This window comes from Oreochromis aureus, linkage group 23, assembly GCF_013358895.1.
Source record: "Oreochromis aureus strain Israel breed Guangdong linkage group 23, ZZ_aureus, whole genome shotgun sequence".
In the NCBI taxonomy this organism is placed as follows: Eukaryota; Metazoa; Chordata; class Actinopteri; order Cichliformes; family Cichlidae; genus Oreochromis; species Oreochromis aureus.
The window spans coordinates 11953733-11977965 of NC_052963.1; the positions used below are offsets into that span (position 1 = coordinate 11953733).

The 24233-nt window shown below is 40.7% G+C and overlaps 3 protein-coding genes across 4 annotated transcripts; 2 read left to right on the forward strand and 1 right to left on the reverse strand.

Annotated features, from left to right (window-relative positions):
- The first annotated feature begins 71 nt into the window (after positions 1 to 71).
- Positions 72 to 9084, forward strand: retreg2 (reticulophagy regulator family member 2). The gene is made up of 9 exons (XM_031738436.2): positions 72 to 401; positions 835 to 938; positions 1548 to 1578; positions 1950 to 2079; positions 3612 to 3696; positions 3801 to 3938; positions 4234 to 4322; positions 4850 to 4985; positions 6262 to 9084. The coding sequence occupies exons 1-9, from the start codon at positions 148 to 150 to the stop codon at positions 7026 to 7028; spliced, it is 1734 nt and encodes a 577-aa protein (XP_031594296.1). The 5' UTR covers positions 72 to 147; the 3' UTR covers positions 7029 to 9084.
- Positions 9085 to 10450: 1366 nt separating this feature from the next.
- On the reverse strand, positions 10451 to 13176 carry mdh1b (malate dehydrogenase 1B, NAD (soluble)). The gene is made up of 10 exons (XM_031738491.2): positions 12964 to 13176; positions 12757 to 12869; positions 12540 to 12674; positions 12311 to 12453; positions 12061 to 12229; positions 11644 to 11986; positions 11408 to 11549; positions 10917 to 11089; positions 10666 to 10805; positions 10451 to 10544 (listed from the first exon to the last, which is right to left on the reverse strand). The coding sequence occupies exons 1-10, from the start codon at positions 12983 to 12985 to the stop codon at positions 10509 to 10511; spliced, it is 1416 nt and encodes a 471-aa protein (XP_031594351.1). The 5' UTR covers positions 12986 to 13176; the 3' UTR covers positions 10451 to 10508.
- A 230-nt stretch (positions 13177 to 13406) lies between these two features.
- fastkd2 (FAST kinase domains 2) lies at positions 13407 to 23511 on the forward strand. 2 transcript variants are annotated; one of them, XM_039606334.1, is made up of 12 exons: positions 13407 to 13581; positions 13803 to 14455; positions 14553 to 14656; positions 14739 to 14847; positions 15066 to 15189; positions 16626 to 16765; positions 16886 to 17058; positions 17339 to 17496; positions 17571 to 17807; positions 20962 to 21058; positions 22556 to 22670; positions 23063 to 23511. In XM_039606334.1, the coding sequence occupies exons 2-12, from the start codon at positions 13835 to 13837 to the stop codon at positions 23186 to 23188; spliced, it is 2004 nt and encodes a 667-aa protein (XP_039462268.1). In that variant the 5' UTR covers positions 13407 to 13581; positions 13803 to 13834; the 3' UTR covers positions 23189 to 23511. The 2 variants fall into 2 exon arrangements, with proteins under 2 accessions (XP_039462268.1, XP_039462269.1); XM_039606335.1 differs by lacking the exon at positions 13407 to 13581 and having other exon boundaries at positions 13817 to 13955; positions 14045 to 14455.
- Positions 23512 to 24233: the final 722 nt, after the last annotated feature.

Genomic DNA, 24233 nt, shown 5'->3' on the forward strand with positions numbered 1-24233 from the left:
ACGTGACTGTGCTCGCTGCGCTTTATCGACCTACTTTATTTTGAACGTTTCAACCGGAAGCTTCATCGGTTTCACTCTGTCCTGCTTGACCCTCATCTTTCCATATACCCCGTGATCTCCAAAACAACATAACAAAGTGGGGGAAACATGGCGAGCGGAGAGGAGGCCAGAAGACGCCCCTCGGTTACCTCCTCTTCGGTCGGCCTAGAGGCCCTGTTCCCTGCGGGGACGTCGGAGCAGGTGTGCGGGGACGGAAACCCGGAGCTCGTTCGCCTGCGGGAGCGTCTTCAGGGTTGGCTATCGCAGTATGAACTCCTGCTGCTGTGGGTGCAGAGGCTGCTGGTCTGGGAGAGGCCGTTGTACAGCATCTTTGTCGCCCTGACACTGAACACATTATTCTGGTAAACGTCGAGTCTGCGTTTAATCACGCTTGTCTCTCACACTGATAAGGCTGCTTTGGAGTGTATTGTTAGCTAGCTGGCTAACGTCAGCAAGGGTATTACGAGTGAATGTCAAGATAAGTTAGCTAATCCCACGTCTTTAGCCTAATGCTAACGAAGGTTGCAAGCCAGTTTAAACTTCCTTTTCGGCACGGCATATGTTCCCTGCTGACTATAAGGAATTATATTATATAGATAAAATTTATTTTAAGGTGTCACACCTGTTAATACCGCAATTTAAGAGAAGACGTAAAGATGAGTGGCTCAGGCCTGGTTGACAAGCTGTTAGTCTGCTGTCTGATTACTTTCCCTTGGCTCATATTCAACCAGAGCAATAAAGCTTTAATAGATTCCCCGTATTTCAGTTTATATACGTCTGTGTGTGTTTCTGCAGGATCCTGTCCTCCACCTCCTTGCGGCCTCTGTTTCTGATAAGCGTGTCCCTGCTGGGGCTCATGCTGCTGGAGAGATGGAAGCCTAAGTTGCCCATCATTACTGGTAAGGTCTCAAAGTAATCACAATGATGCCTTCCTCTAATAGTTCGCGTAATGTTGTCTATCAGGTATTGCTGACAAAGCTAAAATTTTGTTCAAGTTGAGGTTGTTCCTCCACTCACACACATCGTGCGATTTCTGGTATTATATTAACTGAGTAGTCAAACATCCACAAAATATGTTACAAGGCTGAAAAAAAAGCACTTTTCCGTTAATATTCAATGTGCGAATCATAAAAATCTGAAAAAGTTATGATGCTGTTTGAAAGTGCAAACCAAAACTGCATGCAGTGATTTGCAAATCTGATAAAGTCAAATTTAATTCACAGTAGAACGTAGAAAAAATATGTTTAAGAAAAATATGAGCTCCTTTTGAGTTTGATGGCAGCGACGCGTCTCACAACTGTTGGGACGGGAAGGAAAAGGCTTTAAAAGGAAGCGGTCCTTAAAAAGAAACAGCTGGAGGAACTTTTTGCAACTTGCTGCATTCTGTTTATATTTTACACAGCGGCCCAACTTTTTGTGGAACTGGGGTCATAGGAGAAAAAAAAAGATGTTTCGACAAATTCTGTGCTAATTGTGGATTGTTTTTTTTTTTTTTGTCTCTTCTACAGTTCAACATGTAGACGCTCCTCCTGCACAAAGGTTTGTAGTGTAATAAGTTGATTTTGTTTTCTTAAGCAGTGCTTTTTCCTGCGTTAAATTATTGTAAAAGTCATCCATTAAAGTCTGTCCATGTCGGCTGTTATGACCCGTTTGTCACACAACACTCTGTCATTATAATTAATTTCAGGCTCCCTGCCTCATTTAGTGTGTTGTGTTTGTGTTCACTTGTGTGCATCTGTCTCCCTAAATCGTCATTATGCAAACATGAAATCCTAACCTGCACCTTTGCTAACATAAGTACAGCCTGAACTGCTTCAAATACAGATCTGTGTCCGTCACAGGTGTTGAATTTTTTTTTTTCTTCCTGTGTGTGTGTGTGTGTGTGTGTGTGTGTTCTTGTTTGATCATAGTGAGACAATGAGCGTGGAGCAGCGTCTGCTCAGCATCCCCGAGCTCAGCCACCACCTGGCTGAGAGTTATCTGACCTGTTGCATGTATCTGCAGGAGATGCTGCAGTACAAACGACAGAACCATGGCAAGGTACAGTGCTTTGGTGTGACCATGGAAATGCATATGCACACATGTTATTGGGGTAACTCTCTAACAGTGCAAGTATAAGTGTTTATGTGACTGATGTCAGGTTGTGGTTTTTCTTTCTTTCTTTTTTTTTTTCTTTTTTTTTTTAAAAGAAGATAGCCAATTCTTCTAACGTCTAACGTCCCTCTGGGTTCTTGGCTAGCTTTGTGTTAACATGCTGTATGTGCAGACCTTGCAAAGAGACAATGTTGCATTAGCAGCATAATGCAATTGTTTCTGTCCTGGAGACAGTTTCCACTTCACCATCATGTTCTTTTGCTTTTGTGCATTAAAAATAAAAGTAACGTCCACATCTCCACTCCTCCCCTTCACCATTTTCCTCTCGCTAAATGAGTCTGATTGTAGTGCAAGACTACAGCAAGAAAAAAAAAACACATTACTTGGACTTGGGTATTGGACTTTGGGAATCTCAAACAAGTAATGTAGCCTTAACAACACATTAAACAACTCCTTAAATGTCCTTTTAAAGTGTTTTTGATAATATGACAGAATTAGAATATGTCTGCTTTATGTCTGAAAGTGCACCTTGGTTACTTTTTGGAAAACTCACAATGGCGGTCTTCCAAGGTAAATCTAGTCACATTTACACATCACTGTCAACATGGCACAATTCTTAAAGAATGCCATTGTGTCAGTTAATAGACACGCACTAGATTAGACTGTGATTGTTCCCCCTTCTTGAGCGAGTTCCTCAGCTAACTGAAAAACTGGATCCTTCTGGAGAAATAACTGAAAAAGCTTTCAGTTTCTTTCTCATTCTACTCTGCCCAGACCTGTCTCGTAGAATCAGTCCTTTGGGATAAACGGCTTTTTCCCCCCTGCAATGAGCATGACATCTGCAATATTAGGCTTTGGCCACATTTCACCCAGAACTTTACATGTATTAATGATGGAGGTCAGATTACAGAGAGATGTCTCTAATGAAAATGAGACCGTTACCCTGTGGTGAAGTTGGTTTGTTGCTTCCAGCTGTTTACAGAAGTCTTTCTCTTGAGTTTTGCGTTGTAGGTATTTGCACACGTGGCACAAAGTCGATAACCTCATTAATTACAGTGAATTATCTTCAGTTGTTACGACTTAATATCCACCATAAAGACTGAATTATAAATGGGATTGTGGGCGTTGTGTGAGGCGAGTGAAGTGACACACAGAGCCAGTGTTTTTGAGCTGCAGTTTAATAATCACCTGATTCTTTGCACAGCTTTACTAGTGTTTGGATGCATTTCCATAACTACATGTCGGATGCAGGACCTTTTAATCATCGGTTTAAAAAAACAAAACTTAGGAGTAGTGCTGTTATTCCTTTCAGCAGTGTTTTGGGGAAAAAGTCAACAGTACGAATAGCATCACACTAACCGTTTGGTGATGCCAGTGATATTAACTATCCCACTTTTAGAAAGGGCTATAGTAAAGTGTTCTCTATGACATAAATACAGCACACACTGATGATATCTCTCGCTTTCTCTTTTTTCCAGTTCTGTGTGATGATGTGCAGTGGCTGTTTTGTTCTGGCTGTGGTTGGACATTACGTACCAGGAATCATGATCTCCTATATTATAGGTGAGTCATAACAGAGGGTGTCTGGCAGTGAGTAATAATAGGAGTCAGTGCAGTAATTAAAACAACAAAAGAAACCCATGTGCTTTATTCATGCTGCTTTTCAGTGCTGAGCGTTCTGTTGTGGCCACTGGTGGTGTACCATGAGCTGATCCAGAGGATGTACACCGGTCTGGAACCGATCCTGATGAAACTGGACTACAGCATGAAGGGAGACACGGAGCACCGCAAACACGACAAGAGGAGTGAGTGAGAGAGCCACTTTCAGCCGCAACGTGCTTTCAAGTGAAGTCGGCGTTGTTGCGCAAGAATCGATGTAGCTCACCTTTCTTTGTCCTCTCAGCGATACCCAACATCTCGGGCTCTGCACACACAAACAAAAGGAGCCACTGTAAAGCCGCAGTTTCCTTTGGTTACCTAATTCTCATACCGCAGTCTTTGTCTTTGAAGCACTTCCTTTAGTGGTTTGTTGTTGTTGTTGTGGTGTCCTTCATGGCATGTTGAAAACACGTGTTTGTGTGTGTGGGGGGTTTTAAACAGAGATAAAGAAGGAGGTGGAGGAGGGGGACGAGCCCAGAGCTGAAACGGAGAGCGAGAGCGAGGAGGAGCTGTCCTGCTTTGCTCCAACGGTAAGGACACACACCTGCAACACAACCCACAATGCACAGAGAGTACGTATATGTAAGGGTGCCGCTTTAAAGTGTAAGACTAGCAGAGGAAGCTGCAGCAGCAGCACAGTGTGCTGAAGTCAGCACCGACCTTTATGAATGTGGTGACGTGTTGATGGGAATGGAGCTCTGCGCTGTGCCAAATGACCTGAAGGATTATCTTTCCAGTACAGCCGCATTCCATTAGCGCAACAGCAGAAAGTACACGGTTCAGTTCAGTAACTGACAGAGTCGGTGTCATGTCAGGTATTCAGTCGCTATGCTGTGAATGAACACCTGCAGGGCATGGTGCAAACGTAATAAAATAAACAAACTAGTATAACCTGGATTACTGCTACGAGCTATGAAGGTTATAGTCCTTGTAATAAATTCAAACTTGTTGCATGTGGAGTAACCAGAGGAGTCTGGTTTACCCTTATCTTTTTCAGGTTTTGAAACGTGGAAAATAATGCGTCATTATTTTATTTTATTTCGTTTTCTTCGGTCAGGTGGATGTGAAAACTACGGCTCTGGCTATGGCCATCACAGACTCTGAGCTGTCAGATGAAGAGGCATCCATCTTGGAGAGTGGAGGCTTCTCGGTGTCCAGAGCCACTACTCCTCAACTCACCGACGTCTCTGAAGGTAGTTGTCATGTGTCAGTGTTGAACTTTGATTAAAGTTGTTTAAAAAAATATTTTGTTTTTGATCCAAGTTGACAAGACAGCATCACACAGCTGCTACATCCATGATCTGAACTGAGTCTGATATGATTTCAACTTTGTGGCACTGGGTGTTATCGTGCTGGAAATGGCCATCAGAAGACGGGTACAGTGTCACACAGCAATGGACATTGCCAGCAACAGTACTCACATGTGGACGTGGTGTGTAAATGATGATCAGTTGATACTAAGGGGCACAAAGCGTGCTAATAAAATATTACCCACATCGTTACACCACCATCTTTGACCTGAACCACTGATAAAAGGCATGTGGGATCCATGCTTTCACATGAATTATGACCCTACCATTCGATTTGTGGCACTAGAAATCAAAACTAATTAGACTAGGGAACATTTTTCTAATCTTCTATATTCCAGTCAACCTGCCGAGGCACCTGACGAGGTCTTCTGCTGCTGTATCCCATCTGCTTCAAGGCTAAACGTGTTTGCTTTCAGAGATGCACTTCTGCATATCTTAGTTGTAATGAGAGGTCATTTGAGTTGCTGTTGCCTTACTTATCAGCTCAAAGGAATCTGTCCTCTGTATCTGGCATCAACAAGTTTCTTTTTTCACTCAGAACTGCCACTCACTGGATATTTTTTTTCATTTTCAGCCCACTCTCTGATTGTTTGGGAAAATCCCAGTAAATCAACAGTTTCTGAAATAGACCAGCCCGTCCGGCACCAACAGCCATGTTCAAAGTCACTTAAATCACCTTCTTTCCCCATTCTGCTTGGTTTGAACTCTAAGAGATCGTCTTGATCATGTCTGTACGCTTAAATTCATTGAGTTGATACTGTTGGACAGGCTGATTAGATAATTAGGTCAACAAGCAATTGAAGAGGTCTATATAAGAAAGAAATTTGGATAGTGAGTGTGTGCAGAGGTGTGTGTGCTGCTCTGTGCAATGTCATTCACCAGTATCAAATTTTTAGAGATGCAGACAAACTAAATTAGCAAAATAAAACAATAAAACTCTCTCTTGGCCAGACCTAGTGTCTTTCCTTTGCTCTTTTCAAAGAAAGTATGACAGTATGTGGGCAAGTGTTCCTTTTAGTTTGTCGTGCTTCTGTGCATCAGATTGTTATCATAAGTGGAATGTCACCTCATCCTCTCGTTGTTAAGATATCATTGTGAAAATTATATGTGCATGACTTGCATTTATTTATGGTTTTATACCGTCTCTTGCCTACTGCAGATTTGGACCAGCAGAGTTTACAAAGTGACCCAGAGGAGTCCTACCTGCGGGATCTCCCTGAGTTCCCCTCAGTGGAGGAGTTCCCCTCCATTGAGCACAGTCTGCTTCACTTTCCTCTGCGAGGCTCAGGCCAGGGAGAGGGAGCCCAGGCTGACACTCAGTCCGAAGGGGAACCGTTGAGCCCCGCCAGCCTCCTTATCCAGCACCTAGCATCCCCCCTCCATTTTGTGAACACACATTTCAACGGACACGGTCGACCACCTGGGGGTGAAGAGGGCACGCTGCCTGTGGCAGGTGTAGATGGGGGAGGAGAGAAGACGGAGCCTGCAGTCACCCAGGGTGCACAGCGTTCCTTGGAGGCCCTGAGCGAGGAGATAGTGAGCACTGCTATCTCCACTGTCGTGCAGAACACTCTGTCAGCCCTGCTGCGTTCCAGCGAGGCCAGCGAGGAGCCCTCTCTGGCTGAGTTTCTTCCCAGTGAAACCCCACCGGGCGCTCTGGAGACACCCACTGACACCACTGCTAACACTACAGTTACCACGGCAGAGGCGCTCGGTCCTGACGAGGAACCAGATGAGGCGATCACAACGGAAAGTGGCACCGGCGAGGAGTTCCCCGACGACACACTAGTTCCGACCGAGGAAGAGGACTTTGAGCTTTTGGACCAAAGTGAACTGGATGAGGGGCTGGACATCAGCCCTGAAGGACAGGTGGCGGGAGAAACTCCAGACACACCTCCATCCCCTCAGCATCAACCACAGTCATAGCTGCCCTGCTGCGCCCCTCCCCCAATGTTTTGCTTTTATTTGTATGTTAAAACTACATTATATTCATGCATACGGCTATACAAAATCCATTTATCAATGAGTTTGGAGTTAAAGAGTGTTGGTCGGTGATTGTGTGGCAGATGGTTGAGATACTTGGTGCGTTCTGCTTTTATAGCCTCACGTCAGAAGAGTCTGTTAAAGTCTCAGGAGTCGTGTCTACACCAGGACCATCATTAGCTTCTATTGGGCAGCGTTCATAATTACACAGCTTTACTTTACTATAAATGCACCATTTCATATTGCATTTATAGTAAAGGGGTTTTCTGTTATGCTGAATGCTGCCCTGACAGGAGTGTATTCAATGAAAAGCAGGTTCATGGCTTTAATTAAAAGTTTGGAAACTTTTTTTTTTTTTAAAGAACCTGTTTGATTTCAGTCTCTTTAGTACAACAGTGATGCCTTTATTTTGTACCACGGCTAAAAGCATCCACCTTGTTTTTTCATTCAGAGGCAGATGTCTATATCTATATAGGTGGCGTTAGGAAGAGTTGGAATGATGGATTAACTGTTAATATATGCTATAAATTATTTAATTTAATGGTCAGTTGATGAAACTTTATAACTAAAGCAGAGGGGGAATTTAAGAGTCTATTTTATCCCTTTGGTTACCCATATAAAGATTGTATGTAAATGTTTTAACGACAACACCAGGTTTGAATCGTAGTTGCACATTCCCACAGTTAGATGAGTAATACGACGCCAATCCGCACCCGCACCTTTAGGGTTCAAAGTTAGAAATTCCCATTCAGTCGTTGTTGGTTTTTTCACTCGTTGCCTGAAAACGGATTCTCTGACTTCAATGGATGTTGACGGCTAGTAGATCTTTACCCACACGCGAGTGACTTTAACGTGACACGATAAGAGAAGTGTTCCCAAGTTTCCTCTGTGTGATCAATGCCTCATTTTTATTTACATTTGTAAGTAGGATTTAATTTCGTACATCCACGTGTAATTGAATTTGTTATTTATCTACAGACCTGTTAGATATGCCCGTGTACTATTTGTACAGTGATTACTGGGATCTGTATATTTACCAAATAACCTCCTTTGTGCCATGACAAGTTCATGCATGCCATGCATCACGCATGTATTTAACATCAATATTTGAGGTTGATTTTCAAGAGTTTTACTAGAGCAGAATTTTTTCTGTTCTTGTAGGGAATAATACTGTCATTCTGCATCATATATCTGGGCCAATGTTTGGGATCTGTATTCAAAAACAAGATAAAAAAAAAAAGATCATCAAGAAATTTAGCACCTTGCTCGACTGTATGGAAAAGCCGATTTTGCTCTTGTGAACCACTCAGCATCCAAGTCTCAGGGTTGGGTTGTACAAAGTGAACATAACATTGCGCAAAATGTGTCTGTTTCCCCCAACTTGTCGTAGTGCACTGCATTTGTACTAACCTCCTCTTTTTCAGTCAGCGCCTCCTTGTGCATAGTGTAGAAATGCAAAAAGTGTACATTCTGCATGTAAAAACGGCACCCTGTTCAAGTTCTCCTTGTCGGCTGACAAAGTACTGCACAATTTGTGAAGAAAAAAAAAAATCAGTTTGAATGTTTCAGGTTTAAAGAGTGCATTAAATTCAGCTTGTTTAATATTTCATTATCAGTGAGGAGAGTAAACGTTTTGATGTGTCCTTACTTTTAAAAGGCCAACCATCTGTATGTGGAGATGGACGGCGAGCGGTGACATCGGCTTTAGAGAACGATATTAACTGACTAGTTTGTGTACGGTAGTACTGTGATTTATGTTTAAAATCCTGCTTAAACGTTTAAAAAAAAGTAACTTACCGAACTGTAAAAATTGAAAAAAAGGAATATATTTTCTAATTTCTCCTTTTTCCATAAAGTACTCAGTTTGATCTTTTATGTCTAAACATATAACCTCTCTGGACGAGTTTCACAAAGCGGAACAGGTTTAATGTCATCAGACTGTGATATAAAACTGCAACTGCACATGTGAAAATAAAAGAACAAACTGAAACAAACTTAATATGTTGCAATGACCTGTATCTGGATTACTACCTTTAATCATTAACCGGTCTTCAAATTCTGTTTTTAAGAGTGTCTGTTACAGTACTGTGCAAACATAAATGGAAATGCAGTATATAACAAGCCTGAATGTCAATATTTGGTATGACCACCATTATTCTTCTACACATCCTGAACTCTCTTAGGCAGCTTTCTTGTTATTTCTTTAAGTAGTCTTCATAAATAGTTCTCCAGGCTTGTTCCATTTGTCACCAAGATGATCCCATCCTGCTTCAGTAATGTTGAAGTCATTGCTCTGGGGAGGCCGATCCACGTTTGGGATCATGGTCACGCTGAAAAATGAAGTTGTTTTTGCTAATCGGATGCTTTCCAGATGGTATTGCATGGTGGATCAAAATCTCATGATAGTTTTCTGCGTTCATAACTCCAGAAATTTTAACCAGCTCTCCAACACCACTGGCTGAAATGCAGCCCAAACCATGACAGAGCCTCCACTGTGTTTTACAGATGAGTGTAAACACTCATTGTTGTGACCTTAAGTATATATTAATGACCATTTTTACCAAAATTCCACATTTGGATTCATCACTTTATCAGACCTGTTGCCACTGATTTTCAGTCCAGTTCTTGTGTAATGTTGCATACCTCATCCTTTTCCCCGGTTTCTCATTATTAAGAATGGCTTAATGAGGCCAGCCTTCCACTGAGACATTTCTGATGAGGCTTCAGTGAACAGTAGATGGCTTGGACTGAAGAGCCAGATGTATTTCTGCAGGTCATTGCTTGATTTCTCCTGTTTCTTAAGGTTATGGTACTGTTCATCTCCTGTAGATATTTTTTTTATGCCTGTCACTTCTTTTTGTCATTCACTTGTCCAGTTTCCTCAAATATTTTAAAGAAATTTTAAAATTTCCTCAAGTTATAGTGCTTTGGGAATCACATTGTTGGTGCAAAAATACTAGTGCTGAAGATACTCTGGCCCCTTTGGGGAAATAAATAATACATACATATATATTTTATAAAGAAATTTGGGTTGGCTCAAGACTTTTGCACAGTACTGTATATATGCAAGAGCTTGTTTTATGATTACATGAGAATCATATTCATATTAAACAACATAGTCAAAGCATATGTAAAAGGAGTTGCTTGAAGCCAAAGGCTGGGCTTCAGACTGAATTCATTTACTGTTGTGCCAAGATGATGTAAGCAGATTTCCCTATTTGGTGGTCAAAGTGGGCGGGGCTTACTAGCTAACTGATTTGCCAGAATATTTGAAGAAAATCAGCTTGTTTCAAAGAAAGAACCAAGGGCCAAGATCATGTAAACATGGATTTTAAAAAACATTTGAATCATGAAAAGTCCCGAGATAAAAAAACTAAAATATAGACATGGAAATGAGCATGCTTGCTTTAAACAACAGCTTTATTAGGTTGTGCCGCTGTCTGATCCAAACTGCTTTTCCTGAGAAAGAAAAGATAGTATGAATACATTTTTCTTAAATTACCTAAATTATGTCAAAATGTTAGCAACATTTTTAAGCAACAAGAATGTGCTACATCTAATATTAATGGTTTAAGTTTACCTGCTGCAGTTCACTTACTGAGAGCTCAAGCCTGTGCTTGAGCTCATTTTCAACGATCAACTCAGACACTACTGACCACTTGCCATCTGTGAAGGTAACTGGAACTGAGAAGACAATGCCATCTGGGAGACTGTAATGCCCTAAAATAACCCAAAAACAATCACATTTTGAAATAAGCTAGATCACACTGAATCAGAGAATCTGAATCGCATTTAAAAATCGTTCTGTCACACTGAAAATCAGTTCTCAACCTGGGCAAGCTACACCCGAAGACAGAACATCTGGACCACTAGCACCATTCCAAGCTTTCAAGACAGTGAGGATCCCATTGGCAGCTGATGGGGCGGCTACTTGGCCTGTCTTTGAAGTCACAGCTAGACGCCGCCTGCGTACCAAGTGGTGAAAGTCTGTTTCCAACCATTTCCTGGAAAGGAGAAGAAGATTATGTTGTGTGCCAACACAGGATGTTTTTTTCCATCAGAGCAAGCAGCTTTCTGGACAGATGTATTGTGCAATCAATATTTGCACAGACTGAAAGCACGCCAGTGGCTGGCCAGTGTCAGACCTTATCATATTATATTTGTTTACCCTGCCAAAGCCCCAGCTGGGTTGAGCTTACCAATGCGGTAAATCTAGGGCACCAGGAAATAACCACCTTCACGTTTGAACAAGGAGTCTGGAGAATTAAAAGTGCACTGAAAAAAATACAAATTAAGGTCTTTATGTTTCCGTGGTTACAGACCTGTCAGGAAAAATGCTTAGAAGTGGCTGGGAAAAGAAAGCTGGTCCTGTGATTGGCCCATTATGGTTGAAAACTTTTGCCCTCTGCAGGTCAATGTAGAAAGTACCGCTGATATTTCCCCACACTATTACATCTGTAATATCTGCAGAAGGAGAAGACATAAGAATTGATTCATCTTTTATTTCAGGGGCTGGTGCTAAAACGTGAACATGAGTCAACCGATTCACAGGAGATACCTGACGGCCTCATTCTCATCTTCTTCCCAAGTACAGCCTTGGCTTCGTTCTCCAGTTGAGCTGCAGCAGCCATAAACTGGTGGCTGTCGATGGAGCGCGCACTGTCCACAAGAAGCGAGCACCTCAGGTTGAGAAACGAGTCGCCGGACACGATCACCTTCACCGTCTCCTTGGCTGTTGCATCGATCAGTTGCCCGTATTCTTTGTAGCGCTCTGAGATCACATTTACCTTCTTCTTCTTTACTTCCTCACCCTCATTTTCTCCATCGTGCCCCCCATCATCTAAAAGGAGGATGACATCCGCCTTCCTGAAGGCTCGCTCCAGATCTGTGTCAGTAGTTACCTGTAAATAAATTTAATGACAAGGTTTTGCTTTCCTCTCGATGCGATCAAACAAATAATCGAGTCTTAGTGCACCTGGTGGAGCATGCTGATTGCCAGCTCCTCGATCTCCAACCTCAGGCTCTGTAACTGCTCCTCGTTTCCCTCCAGGTCCAGTAGGTGGAGGCTGATTGCAGAAACTTTGGGAAACACCTCGGGGGAGAGCAGACTGGGGATCAGGACTTGGCATGTTGGGTTGAGAGCACTATAAAGACACGCTAAAGTCCTTAAAAGTTTCCTAAAAGAGGAAATAGATTTTTCTCTTTAGCTTTTACGACAGACCCACCCAGTTATCCAAACATGAAGCGGTTGAATAAGACTGGCGCGATGCTGCTCTTCTTTGATGAGATTCATTTTGGCCTCCAGATTCTCTGCTGCAACACTCAGCATGACGTCTGTGGTCATGTCTGACGTGATGCCGTAGTAATCCTACGCAACCATTGTTCAATTGATGACATTTCCAGTTTTAAAAGTTTAAAAGTTATTGTAGTTGAGCAAATCTATTTTTTGCTTACCTGGCAGTGCTCTAGGAAGTCATTGAAGCCCCCCAAGAGCATCCCTTTGCCCCCTTGCTCCACCAGTTCCCTCCAAACCAAAGGGGAGCCCTCATGTTTCCATTTATTTTTTTCACACGTGGCCCCCAGCCATTCCTGCCCAGAGAGAGCTCATGCTGAGGTGACAATACATCCTTAAATTTATATGGCTAAAAACGATCACCTGAAAATATGATACCTTCCATTCATCTGGGAGGATGGAGATCTTATGGATCTTGAAGTCTGGCAAACACTGCTGGAGGGTGTCTGCTAAAAGCTCTGCTTTGGCATAATAAGGGCAGTCTGTTTTTCCTGTTCGAGTTCAAAATGCACAGATTAATGCACGTGTATGTACCGGAAATACAGGCAAATATTAGAGAGATTAAAATGAAATTTAAAGCTCTACCGGCGAGTACAAATTTTGCCATGCTGTGCGTCTGGGTGAAAAAGGTCTGTTGCTAGGAGACGGATGGATGGCGTTGCACTTATTTGAGTCCGTGTATGGCAAACCAAAGCCACTTTTTGTTACTCCTTTGTCATTAGAGATCACCACAGCGGGTTAAGTTTTACTTTGGATTACCTTCCCGATGCAAGCCCTAAGGGATTTGTGTCTTCAGATGGAATCGGACCAGCGACCTTTTGCTTGTCAAACGAATGTGAATACCGCCACACAAAATGCCATGACAATAAATAAATACATAAATAAAAGTGTTATATTTTTCGTTAAACCTATTTCAACTCCGCTCGTTTAAAATAGAAATAAATTAAAATTTGTATATTTGCGTTTTTATTTTTTTTTTCCTACTATCTTGACAGTACATGTTGACGGGGGGACGAATTATGGCGGTGCACACGGCGCCTACTAGCATGTGTGAGAAAACTTCAATGGACTGGCCTAGCACTGATGAACTCTATGGTGTCATGTAGCTGTTTATCTTTTTGCTGAACTACGTTTCTCTCCGATTTTTCCCGGTCTGGAAACTACAATGCGTCGCTTCGGTATACCTGTTTGTATGCGTCCAAGGTTAGCATCACTTAGCTAAAAGCAGCTAGTCAATGTTTTTATAACTTGAAGGAGGCAGTTTATTGACCTTGCTGACTATGTAATTAAGCAACATTGGTAGCCACGCATAATTTAAGAGAATTTGTGGCTATGAATGTAAAGTGTCAGGTCATTTAAACTGTAAGAGCAGTGGTATTATTTCTAATTTATTTGGCTCTGTCTCTATTTATTTTTTTCAATAGTTTTTAGCGCTTCTCTGTGTTATTAAAGAACCATGTCTGTATGGGTGTCAGAGGTGGTCATGAGACGGGGCCTGCGCTTTTGCAGCCGTAGGTCTCTTTGGCAACAGCGCAACTTCCTGTTGTCTGCGCCAATCAAGGACTCGTGTTCTCCAGGTAAACAGTTCTTCCACCTTTGGAGCTCAAGACAGAGTCAGACGTGGCTTTCTAGAAGTCCTGTCAGTTCAGTGAGGTTCTATTCACAGGGAGCCAATCATGGGGATGATCTGGAATATGGGGAGCATCTTCCCTCTCAACCTGCTGACTCAGCATCAGCTGAGAGAGAGAGGAAGCCTCCTTTCTTGGAGCTCCTGGAGAGCTGCGGCTCCCCGTCAGATGTGTTAGACCTCACCGGCAAGTACTCGCCCACAGCCCGACAGGTCAGCCACTGCCTGACCCACATGTGGGCCACCACTAAGAAGATGACAGATGAGCAGAGACGCTATGAGCTGCAGCTGATGTTTGAGCATCCCGCTTTTGACCAGCTGCTGCAGAGGGCCATGAAGACTGTGGTGCACATTCGCAATGAGGACGTGACTTACTCTCTCCTGAGTATGGTCAACCTGGGTGTTCCCCAACGTAGCCGAGTGGTCCAGACTTTTCTCCGAACCTGCCAGGTAGGCGGTCCACGAGCATGTGCACAAATTATTCTTCATCTTGGTGGTGTTTTTGTTTTTTCTGTGCACTCAAATGTGTCTTCTTGTTCATCAACAGGAGAAACTGAATGACTTTGATGAGAAGAGTCTGTCCATCTTGGCATCCAGCCTGGAGCAAATGGAGGACGGAGCCAATGTTCGTGCACTCAAGGAGGGCATGAGGTATGAGATCATGGAGAAAAAAAAAAAAGTCTAGCCTTAAAGTCACATGTTACATTGATTTTTATTTTTTTGTGCATCTTAGGCTGGTGGTGGAGGCCCGTCTTCCAGGCATAAAGAATGTAATGGCTCTCCAGACCATGATGCGTCTGCTGGGAAAAGATGCCCCAAAGGACCTCAAATGGAAACTAGAGGTTAGTTTTAATCTCATTTGAAATTCTGTCTCGCTGTTTTTAAATATTCTCCACATTTATGACTGAGCGCTTGTGTGCAGCTGCCCTCAGCTGTGCTTTTTGCATGGTATTTGCTTACCTGTGTAATGCATGGCTGAATTAACAGACAATCGTTCAAAAGTAGTTAATGTTTAAAAACTGCTGTTGCTGAATCTTTTCCGTGTCTGTGCTTCCTCCAGAAAAAGGCCTTATCTATGACAGACCACTTCAGCCTGCCCAACGCCCAATACATGATTTCCACAATGGCCACAATGGGCTTCTTCTCTAAGCCACTGCTGGATGTCTGCAGTAAAAAAATCACAGGTAAATCCTTCTCCACAAGAAAATAGTGTCCAGACAGTGTCACCCTGCCCCAGCGTCTAGATGTTGGTGGTGGGGATGAAGCAGATGGGGGCTTGGATGAGGTGTAGGTTACATTAGTGAGAGCCTGAAAGGTGAAGTGACAGAGGAGAGCAAACAATTAAAGCACAGGAAACAGGGCGACTGGCTTGCAGAAGGTGGACAAGAAAAACTGATGGACCAGAACGAAGGATAAAGAATAGATTAGACCGCCTAGGAAAGCAGGCAGATAATTGAATACAGATCTTCTTTATTCAACTTAGGTTTTAATTTTTATTTACCTGTAACCAAATTTTCATACATGTTCGAGTGAGACTGAGGCAGGTGGAAAGGTGAAAATGCAAGGAGCTGAGCTAGTGAAGGTAGATGAGTTTAAATAACTGGGGTAAGCCGTCTAAAACAACGGACAGCACATAAGAGAGGTGAAGAAGAGAGTGCAGTTAGGGTGGTGTGGGTGTAGCTGAGTGTCAGGGGTGTTTTGTGACAGAAGGATAGCAACAAGGGTGGAAAGGGGAGATTTATAAGACGGCAGTGAGACCTGCTATGATGTGTGGCTCGGACAAAAAGACAGAAAGCTGACCTGAAAATGCTAGTATTTTCATTTGGAGTGATCAGAATGGACAGGGTTAGAAGTGAGTACATCACAGGGACAGCTCAGGCTGAGCAGTTTGGAGACAAAGCTAGAGAGACAAGACTGCAGAGGAGAAACAAAGGATGTTGACGATGGAGCTGCCAGACAGGAGACCATTGGGAAGATTCATGTATGCAGTGAAGGAGGACACGCAGAGGGTTGGTGTGAGGGAGGAGGATGGTAGGGATAGGGTGAGATGGAGGCAGATTATCTGCTGCGGTGGACTCTAAAAGGAGCTGATGTGAAAAAAGAAGAGCTGTGATCTACAATAAGATACGCTGCTGTAGGTCACTTAAAAATAAAATGCTTAAATATGAGAGAAAGAAACCTGCACCAGTCCCTGGGCCAACTTTACAATACAGAAGATGACGATGATGGATAAACCATCCTGCTGGTTTAAAGAAACATCATAAGATAAATTTCTACTCTTGGCCATTAAAGTCAGTGTTTGGAAATGCTTATTAAACAAAACACAGCATACACTGTGAGGCGTTTCAGATTTTCGACACTGTGTTGTAATTTAGCACAAGAGTACTTCCGATACATGGGCAAAATTCTTGAAGTCAATATGTTTAAATAAAAAAATATATACCTTCACTTTCATTAAGTGATGTCAAATCGGTCTCCATTTGAACCTGCTAATAACCAGAAATAGCCTGTAAATAGGTGATGACTGTAGAAATTACAAGAATTATATTTATTGTGGATTAATTAAAATTAAAATTTAATTTAATGATTTTCCTTTTCCTACTCCTGACTTCTGTGTTAGAGAACATCCATGGTATCCCCTTCAACAGATTATTTAAATTGCTGCAGTCCTGTAGGGAGCTCCTCTACAGAGACGTTCATCTGCTCACCAGCATTTCGGACTATGTCGCTTCCTCACTGGACATTTGGACCAACAAACAGGTGACAACTATCTTCTGACCTGCTTTCTTGTCAAAATAGTAAATATGAGGTTTCAAGAGGAGGAACTTAAAATATCACACATGACATTTACTAATGCTCCACTTCTTTCTTTCTGTTTAGTTGCTTCTCTTTCTGTCTGTGTTCGAGAACCTCGTCTTCTGCCCCGCGGCCCTGATGGATGCTTATGCTGACAAAGTGATCGCCAACCCTGACGTCCTAACACTTAAAGACCTGCTCTGTGTCCTCAAGGTGTACTCCTCTCTGAGCTACGATCTGCAGGACAGAAGACAACAGTATGTAAACCATGTGACTCATCCAAACGTGTCCCTGTGGTTGTAGACATGGAGTAGAGGTTCAGGGAGAACAGTGTGCATGTTTATCCCACATCTGTCAACACCGAGGCCGATCGGCGAACACAGACAGCAGCAGAAGTAGAACGCTAATAGGCCGATCACAGTTGAAAACAGGCACAGCTGTTAGTTTGCTGGTTTTTGAACTGTAAAATAAACACATCTTCCTCGTCCGTGACTAAATTACTGTTGCTTGTCTTTGTTGGGTTTCTTGCTGCTGCAGGTTTCTCGATAGTCTGAGCCACGTCCTGAGCTCCTATTTGCCTAAAATAGCTGCGTTTGAGTTGTTGAAGGCCATTTACTGCCTCTGTCTGTTGGGCCACTTCCCTTACGCACCACTGGAGCAGCTTCTGCAGAGCAGTGTGCTGGAAAAGCTTGCAGGTAAAACAGTTCACTTTGACTGCTCTTGTCTTACACCTGGGTTTATGGTCTTCACCTGCTCCTTTTCTCCTCAGGTTTGAAGTTTCCGAAGAGCCAGGAGAGAATGTTTCAGATGGTGGACGTGTGCCTGCGTGTTGACCGTCCTCCTCTTCCTCAGCCCCTAACTGTCCCTGCATCAGTCCTGGGAGACACCACCCCCAGCACTCCATCGGTCAACCCTAGGCTCTTGCTGGACTTGCAGAGTCTGCTGGAGGATCAGGCGCATACGATGCTACAGGAGGGCGTGATGGTGGAGAATTTCTACTTCATAGGTAAGAAAAATTTGAGAAAAGGATAAAAAAATTAACATTTCAGCAGCATACTGGATACTTGAACTGTCTTGCTATAGAAAAGCTTTTCAAGTGAAGGCAATTTTATTATTATAACATATTGTATACATAAAGGAAACTCAAAGTATTTGACATACTGTATTAAAATGTTGCGAAACAGGTGGCAAGAAAAAGGCGAATGGAATTTGATGGTGCAAAAAAAATAAAACCAAAAAAAAAAAATTATAGGTAAGTCTAAAGTGGCAGTTTAATCTAAATGCAGACTTGCTTATTTTTCTTCTATACAGTTTAATCCTTCTAGAGCGGGATGTTAAACTCATTTTTCCATGTGGCATGTGGCCCACATGCCACATGGACTACTTTGATCTTTAGTAGTCCAGATGAGTGAAACTCGCCTTTTTGTTGTTTGAATGAAGTGTAACTACATTTAATCCCTAAAGAAGAAGTGCAATTTCAAATATACATGTCAGTTGTTATAAACAATAAAAAAGTGCTGCTGTAAAGAAAATCAGGCTTGAATTGTAATAAATAAATGTGTTTAAAAAATTATGAAAGTTTTTGTGAATTCAAGGCAGAGGGCATTTCAGGCCTGAGTGTTTTGGTATGAAGTGGTCACTTTTGGAGATATCCACTGTAGAAAAATCAGTTTTTTCTTGAATATAATGGAACTGATGGGCTCAAAGTGCCATTATAATAAAAGAAGGCCTAGTGTAATGGCTTGTACCCAGTTTGCTGTTCACTACATAAATTGGTTCCCATTTAAATTTAGATTCTGAATTAAGGCAACAATGTGTCTTTCCAGACAACATGACCCAATAATGCAAATAATTCTACAGCGCTAATTGTGAGCACTTTACATAGAAAATAGTTCTAACGTCTTCATCTGCCAGCCAGAAGAAACTTGCAGCTCAGCCAAGGAGGATGCTGTTAAAGCTGTTGTCTCGAACATTCTCCTGTTCGGCCAGCACATTTCTTGTTGCGCTTTTTTCAAGTTTCATTGTTTTTGGGGGTTTTTTCCCCTGTTTTCTGTAGTTTTTTTCCATACTTCCATTATTGTTTTTCACTATTTCCATTGTGTCTTTTTAACTTTTGTTCTGTTCTTTCTACTTATGTTGGGTTTTATTCAACCTCTTTTAGTTTTATTCAACGTATTTCTTCTTTATTTCAAATTATTTAGTCAATTTCTATTCTGTTTTTCTTACTTCCATTCTATTTTATTCTACTGTTTTTTATTGGTTTTTTTTATTTCTATTGTGTTTTTTTTCCCCCCAATTCCTTCATTTTATTCAACTTCCGTTTGATTTTTTTTTTTTAACTTCCATTGTGTTTTATTCAACTTCTGTTGTTTTGTTTTTTTATTGCCATAGTTTTTTTTTTTTTCTATTTCTGTCATGCCTTTTATACTTTTGCTGTTTCATTAAGCTTTAACTGTTTTGTTTTGTCTTTCTATGTCCATTAAATCCTGTTCTGTTTTTCTTATTTATACTTTGTTTTATTCAACTTTCATTGTATTTTTCTACTTACGTTAGGATTCCATTGTGGGGGTTTTCCCCCTATTTTCATTGTTTTTGTCAACTTGAGTTATATTGTTTTGGTATTTTGTGTTTCATTTAACTTCTGTTGTGTTTTTCTAATTGACATTCTGAATTTTTCAAATTCGCTTGTTTTTTCTTATTTATGTAGGTTTTTTTTCCATTTGTATTTGACTTATGTTTTTTTTCTTAATTCTGTTGTTTGTTTGTATGTTTTTCTATTTCTGTAGTGTTTTCTTGTTTCCAATCTGTTTTATTCAATTTTTCTTTGATTTTTTTTCTACATTTTTTTCTACTGTGTTATATTCAAAATCCATTGTTTTGTTTTTTTTGTTGTGTTTTTTTTGGGGGGGGGGCTTGTCACATTCCATTGTGTGGGTTTTTTTTTAGTTTTTTTTTTTAACTTCTGTTGTTTTTATTTCTGTTTCTGTTATGTGTTATTGAACTTTTGCTTTTTCCTGTTTCCATTGTGTTTTGTTCAACATTGTTTTTCAAGTTTTGTTTAAAGGAGGTTTGACCTCTCAGGGCCACCGCAGAGCTCAGCCGTGAACTATGTTAACATCTTATCAGAGAATAGAGTTTTGTTTTAAGACAAATTTTGACCTGAGCCATGTTTTTTCAATTTCTGTTGTGTTTTTTCTCCTTATGCTGTGTTTTATTAGTCTTTTACTGTTTTGTTTTTTACTTCAGTCAACTTTTTTTTATTGTTTTCAACCTCCATTCTTTTTTTCTTATTTCTTTGTAACTTCTATTGTTTTTATTTCTATTTCTGTTATGTTCTTTCATTGTTATGTTGAGCCATGATGGTTTCTCAGAAAGCTAAATGTTCAGAATGAGAGAGATCATACAGAAAAGAATTGCAACTTGAAAATGCTCGCAACAAGGTTAGGAGACATTTCTTCTTGAGGCATTACTGCTGTCACTTTAAATCAGATTTTACAGAGTAAGTGGCAGAAAGAAACGAGAACAGTCATAAAATCTTGAGTTTAAATGGGAGCTGATTTCAGTAGATGGCAGCATAATGGCAAAATCCCATTAGATCATGTCAAGTTTGATGTCAGGGCACCACCAGCTGAGCATTTCCTGCTGATCTAAGAGCCTCCGTAGGCTTTCATTTCATAAATGAGACATTTATAGACGAACAGAAGGCCTTAAATTAACTTCTATGTGTAAGTGGAAGCCAGTGAAACAAAAGAACTGGAGTAAGATTTGACAGAAAAAGGATCCAAACCTTTGAGCAGATGAAATTAAGCAAGACTGACAAAAACACTGGCTCTTAAAAACAACAGTATGTGGTCTCCTCAGGGCCCAAATTCTTGCAGGTTGTCATTAAAGAAGTGGTTGAAGCAAAACAGTGAGAAACATAGTTCTGTCCCAGACTTTGTAAATATGTGGCAGAATTCACAAAAATTCTCTTGAATTTAAAAAACAAAAATAAGAAAACTATACAATTTGAAAATTTCAGTATCTGACATGTTGGGTTTTTTTTCCATCAGACATAAAACCCTGACTTTTTTTTGTCACAAACAGCTACTCTATATTCTCGGTTTAACCTGCTTTTGAAACTGTGATGCCAGCAAACGTCTGTCTGTGCTGTCTCCCAGACGCTGCTGTAACCAAACCTACGCCAAACCAAACCTCTGTGTGTGAAGCAAGCATCGGTGGAGGGGAAGGGTGTTCTCCAGCAGAGAGCAGTGAGCGGTAAGATATCAGCATGAGCTTGCTGCTGACAGCATCAATGCATTCATGTCTCGAACACACGTAAAGTCGTGTTTAAGTTCCTCATATTGTTCTTGATTTAATTGTGCTTATGCAACATTTTTTGAAATGAAGGTAGGTGAAGAGGATGTTGGGACTTTTCTTTTCCTCCAGTGTCGGGCACTGACGTAATATGTTGCGTGATTGGTAATATCTGACTGAGCATGCAGCAAAGCACCATGAATCTCATTTTCAAACTAAGACAAGCATGTAAAGACCTCGTTCAGGCACAAAAGCAGTCTTTGAAAGCAAATACATCAAGCAGGAGTGCATGCTTTGTTTGCTCTCTTTGAACTCTGTTATGTATTACAGGCGATACTTTACCGCCTCTTTTAAACATATTTCTATTCTTGGCTTTCAGGCACTTCTTTGCAATAAGCAGCAGGATTGTAAACAGCTGAAACTGAAAAATATGTGTCCAGTTCTTAAATTGGACACATTATTGTTGGAAAAATGTGTGCAACTACTGTATTCAACATTTTTTACATGGAATACAGACTTTCCTAAAGTTGCATGTGTTTAATCATGTAGGATACATGTAGATTAATATTAATAATATATTTTTTTAACTTGAAGTTTAGCTTTGCATTGACATTTTTTGTGTTTTTGATATTTTTATGCCCATCTGAACTTGTTTTTTTAATGTCCACTTTCTTTATGGTGATGCATTTTTTTAATGTCTATTTTTGTTTAGCCCTAAAGGGAGGGGGGGGGGGGGTCTCCTGAGCTGTACTTTATATTCTACATATTATAGTAAAATAATGTGCAGAATAAGTTTTTTATCATTTTTTTTCACTGTGTTGCAGCAGCCAAAACCTAATCTGGTAAAACAGCACAGCTAAAAATAAATTTGTCAAAAGACAGACAAGCTCAATATTGTACAAAAATAGATAAATAGAAATAAATATAAAAATAAATATAATGAGGGGCTTTACAGGGAGAAGTCTAAAGAATGCATATAGGTCTTTTGGTACAAAGTAAAGGTTATGTGTGATCTGTTTCTGCTGACATAATCGATGTTACTGAAAGTATCAGAGCGTAATCAGAACTATCCATCTGTCATTTATTTCCATACAGCACAGGCGCGTTCATTTATTGGAACTGATTCAAACTATTGATTAAAACGGAATCAGCTCTTTTAAATTCTGCTTCGTTGAAATTTCTTGTCTCGACTTTACAGATGGTTTATTTAGTCAATAAAGTAATTAAAGGAAAAAATAGATGCCAGCGTCAATGAAAAGTAAAATCCTAATATCAGATTCATGCTGAGTAAAGCAGATAAAGTCAGAAAGAACACATTGATTTTCATCAGTGACAATAAACCCACAATCTTCTCCATCTGTCAGTTTTCAGATTTTTGTCTCCCAGTGATTTTATTCAAATTTTGACCTTTTTTTTTCTTTTTGGTAAAGCTGACAAATCATTCTCTTTATTTCCCAGAATTGCAGTAATTTATGCACCGCAAACTCGTTTTTGTTACGGCACGTCCAATCCCCGTGGTCCGCTGGCTGTGAAGATTCGCCATCTGAAGATCCTGGGATATAACTCTGTCCTGGTGAGACTTTGGCACCTTCAGAAAATAATGTCGCACTAACATTTTTGCACTATCTCTGCTTATTTTGCTTCTAAACCTTTTTGCAGCTCATGACTAACGCCTAAGTTTACATATCCAAATTTAACGTATCCGTTAGATTTGGGTTAAAAAGCAGAACATTGCTAATGTATGGCTGCACTACATTACCTGTTTATTAGAATTCAGGTCTCTTATTTCCTACACTTGTATCATATGTTTAAACTACTAAAATTAAGAAGAGAAACTCAAATATTATGTCTTCAGATTTGCTCCCTGTAGATTTTAATGGTAGGTTATTCTCTCTCGATTTTAGTGCAAGTAATGGAAGAAGTATCAGAGTGGATGATTTACATGATCCTAATCCTATTTTCCAGGTAACGGAGCAGGACCTGCAGTCTGTATCCAAGGAAACAAGGATAGATTTCCTCAGGGAACGGATTTTTCCACAACACCACAGACCCGAAACGCAGCCTGATGAAAAGGAGCACCTGCGATCTTAGTGCCAGATGTCAGCGTTAAATGGAAGGAAAGAGGCTAATCATCATGATGACTGACAGGTTTTGTGGTAGTATTTAAGAAGGAGAAAATATATGAAAGGTTTTAAAATGACTGTTTAGCTTTGGATGCATTTAGCTAAAGAAAGATGAGGGACACGTGAAGAGCAAATACACACTTTTCTCAAAGTACTGACAGAAAACAACTTTGAACGGCTCTTCGAAATTAAGAGTAATACTCTTTTGTTTCCATTAGTAGATTGTTTCATCTGTGCACACATAGTAGGACATCATTTTGTATATTTTTTTTAATTAAAAAGATGCTGAAAAGAGTTGAAAGTGATTCTCTGGTTGCATGAAAGTAACTTTGCAGATTTCAGATAAGTTTTTACTGAAAACCTGAACTTTTCTTTGCTTACGCCTCCAGTTTTTTTTTTTTTTTTTTTAAAGGGTGCCCTTCTTCATAGAAGAATTGAGTGTGTGGGAGGTAAAAAACAATCTTTTATAGTCAGCATTCGTTTTTAATCATTGCTTAAAGCCCCAGAAATTGTTTCGAGGCCTAGCAGAAACTATGTCTACCTCGCTCATGCTTGCGGTAGCTGTTGAGTAAAACCCTGCTACTGAATAAAACCAGTGAAACCCGGTGCGAGTGCCTGCAGTGACTGCACAGAAAGTGCAAGGTGAGCAAGGTAAAGGTGGCGTCCCTTTGAAGCTGCTACATCTGCAGAGTGCACGACGGGTAAAAAAAAAAAAAAAAAAGGAAAAACTAAGAGCGAGGAAGGCAGGAAACTGTGCGTGTTGTTATTGTTTCAAGTATCTGGCTCCCATCAGCCTCGGCGATATCAGCTCTTTGAGAAAGATGTTCTGCTTTTTTAAAAGTAAGAGCTCGCTGAAGTGAAAGAGAAGTCAAACACTTTGATAGCAGCTCGCATGACATTTAGATTCTTGATGCTGCGGTTTTGTGAGTTCTCTTTAACAGATTGAGCGTCCATAGTGTAGCACATTGATTTATGCTTCAAATGTGGTTAAGTCCCCTCTATCAGACACCACC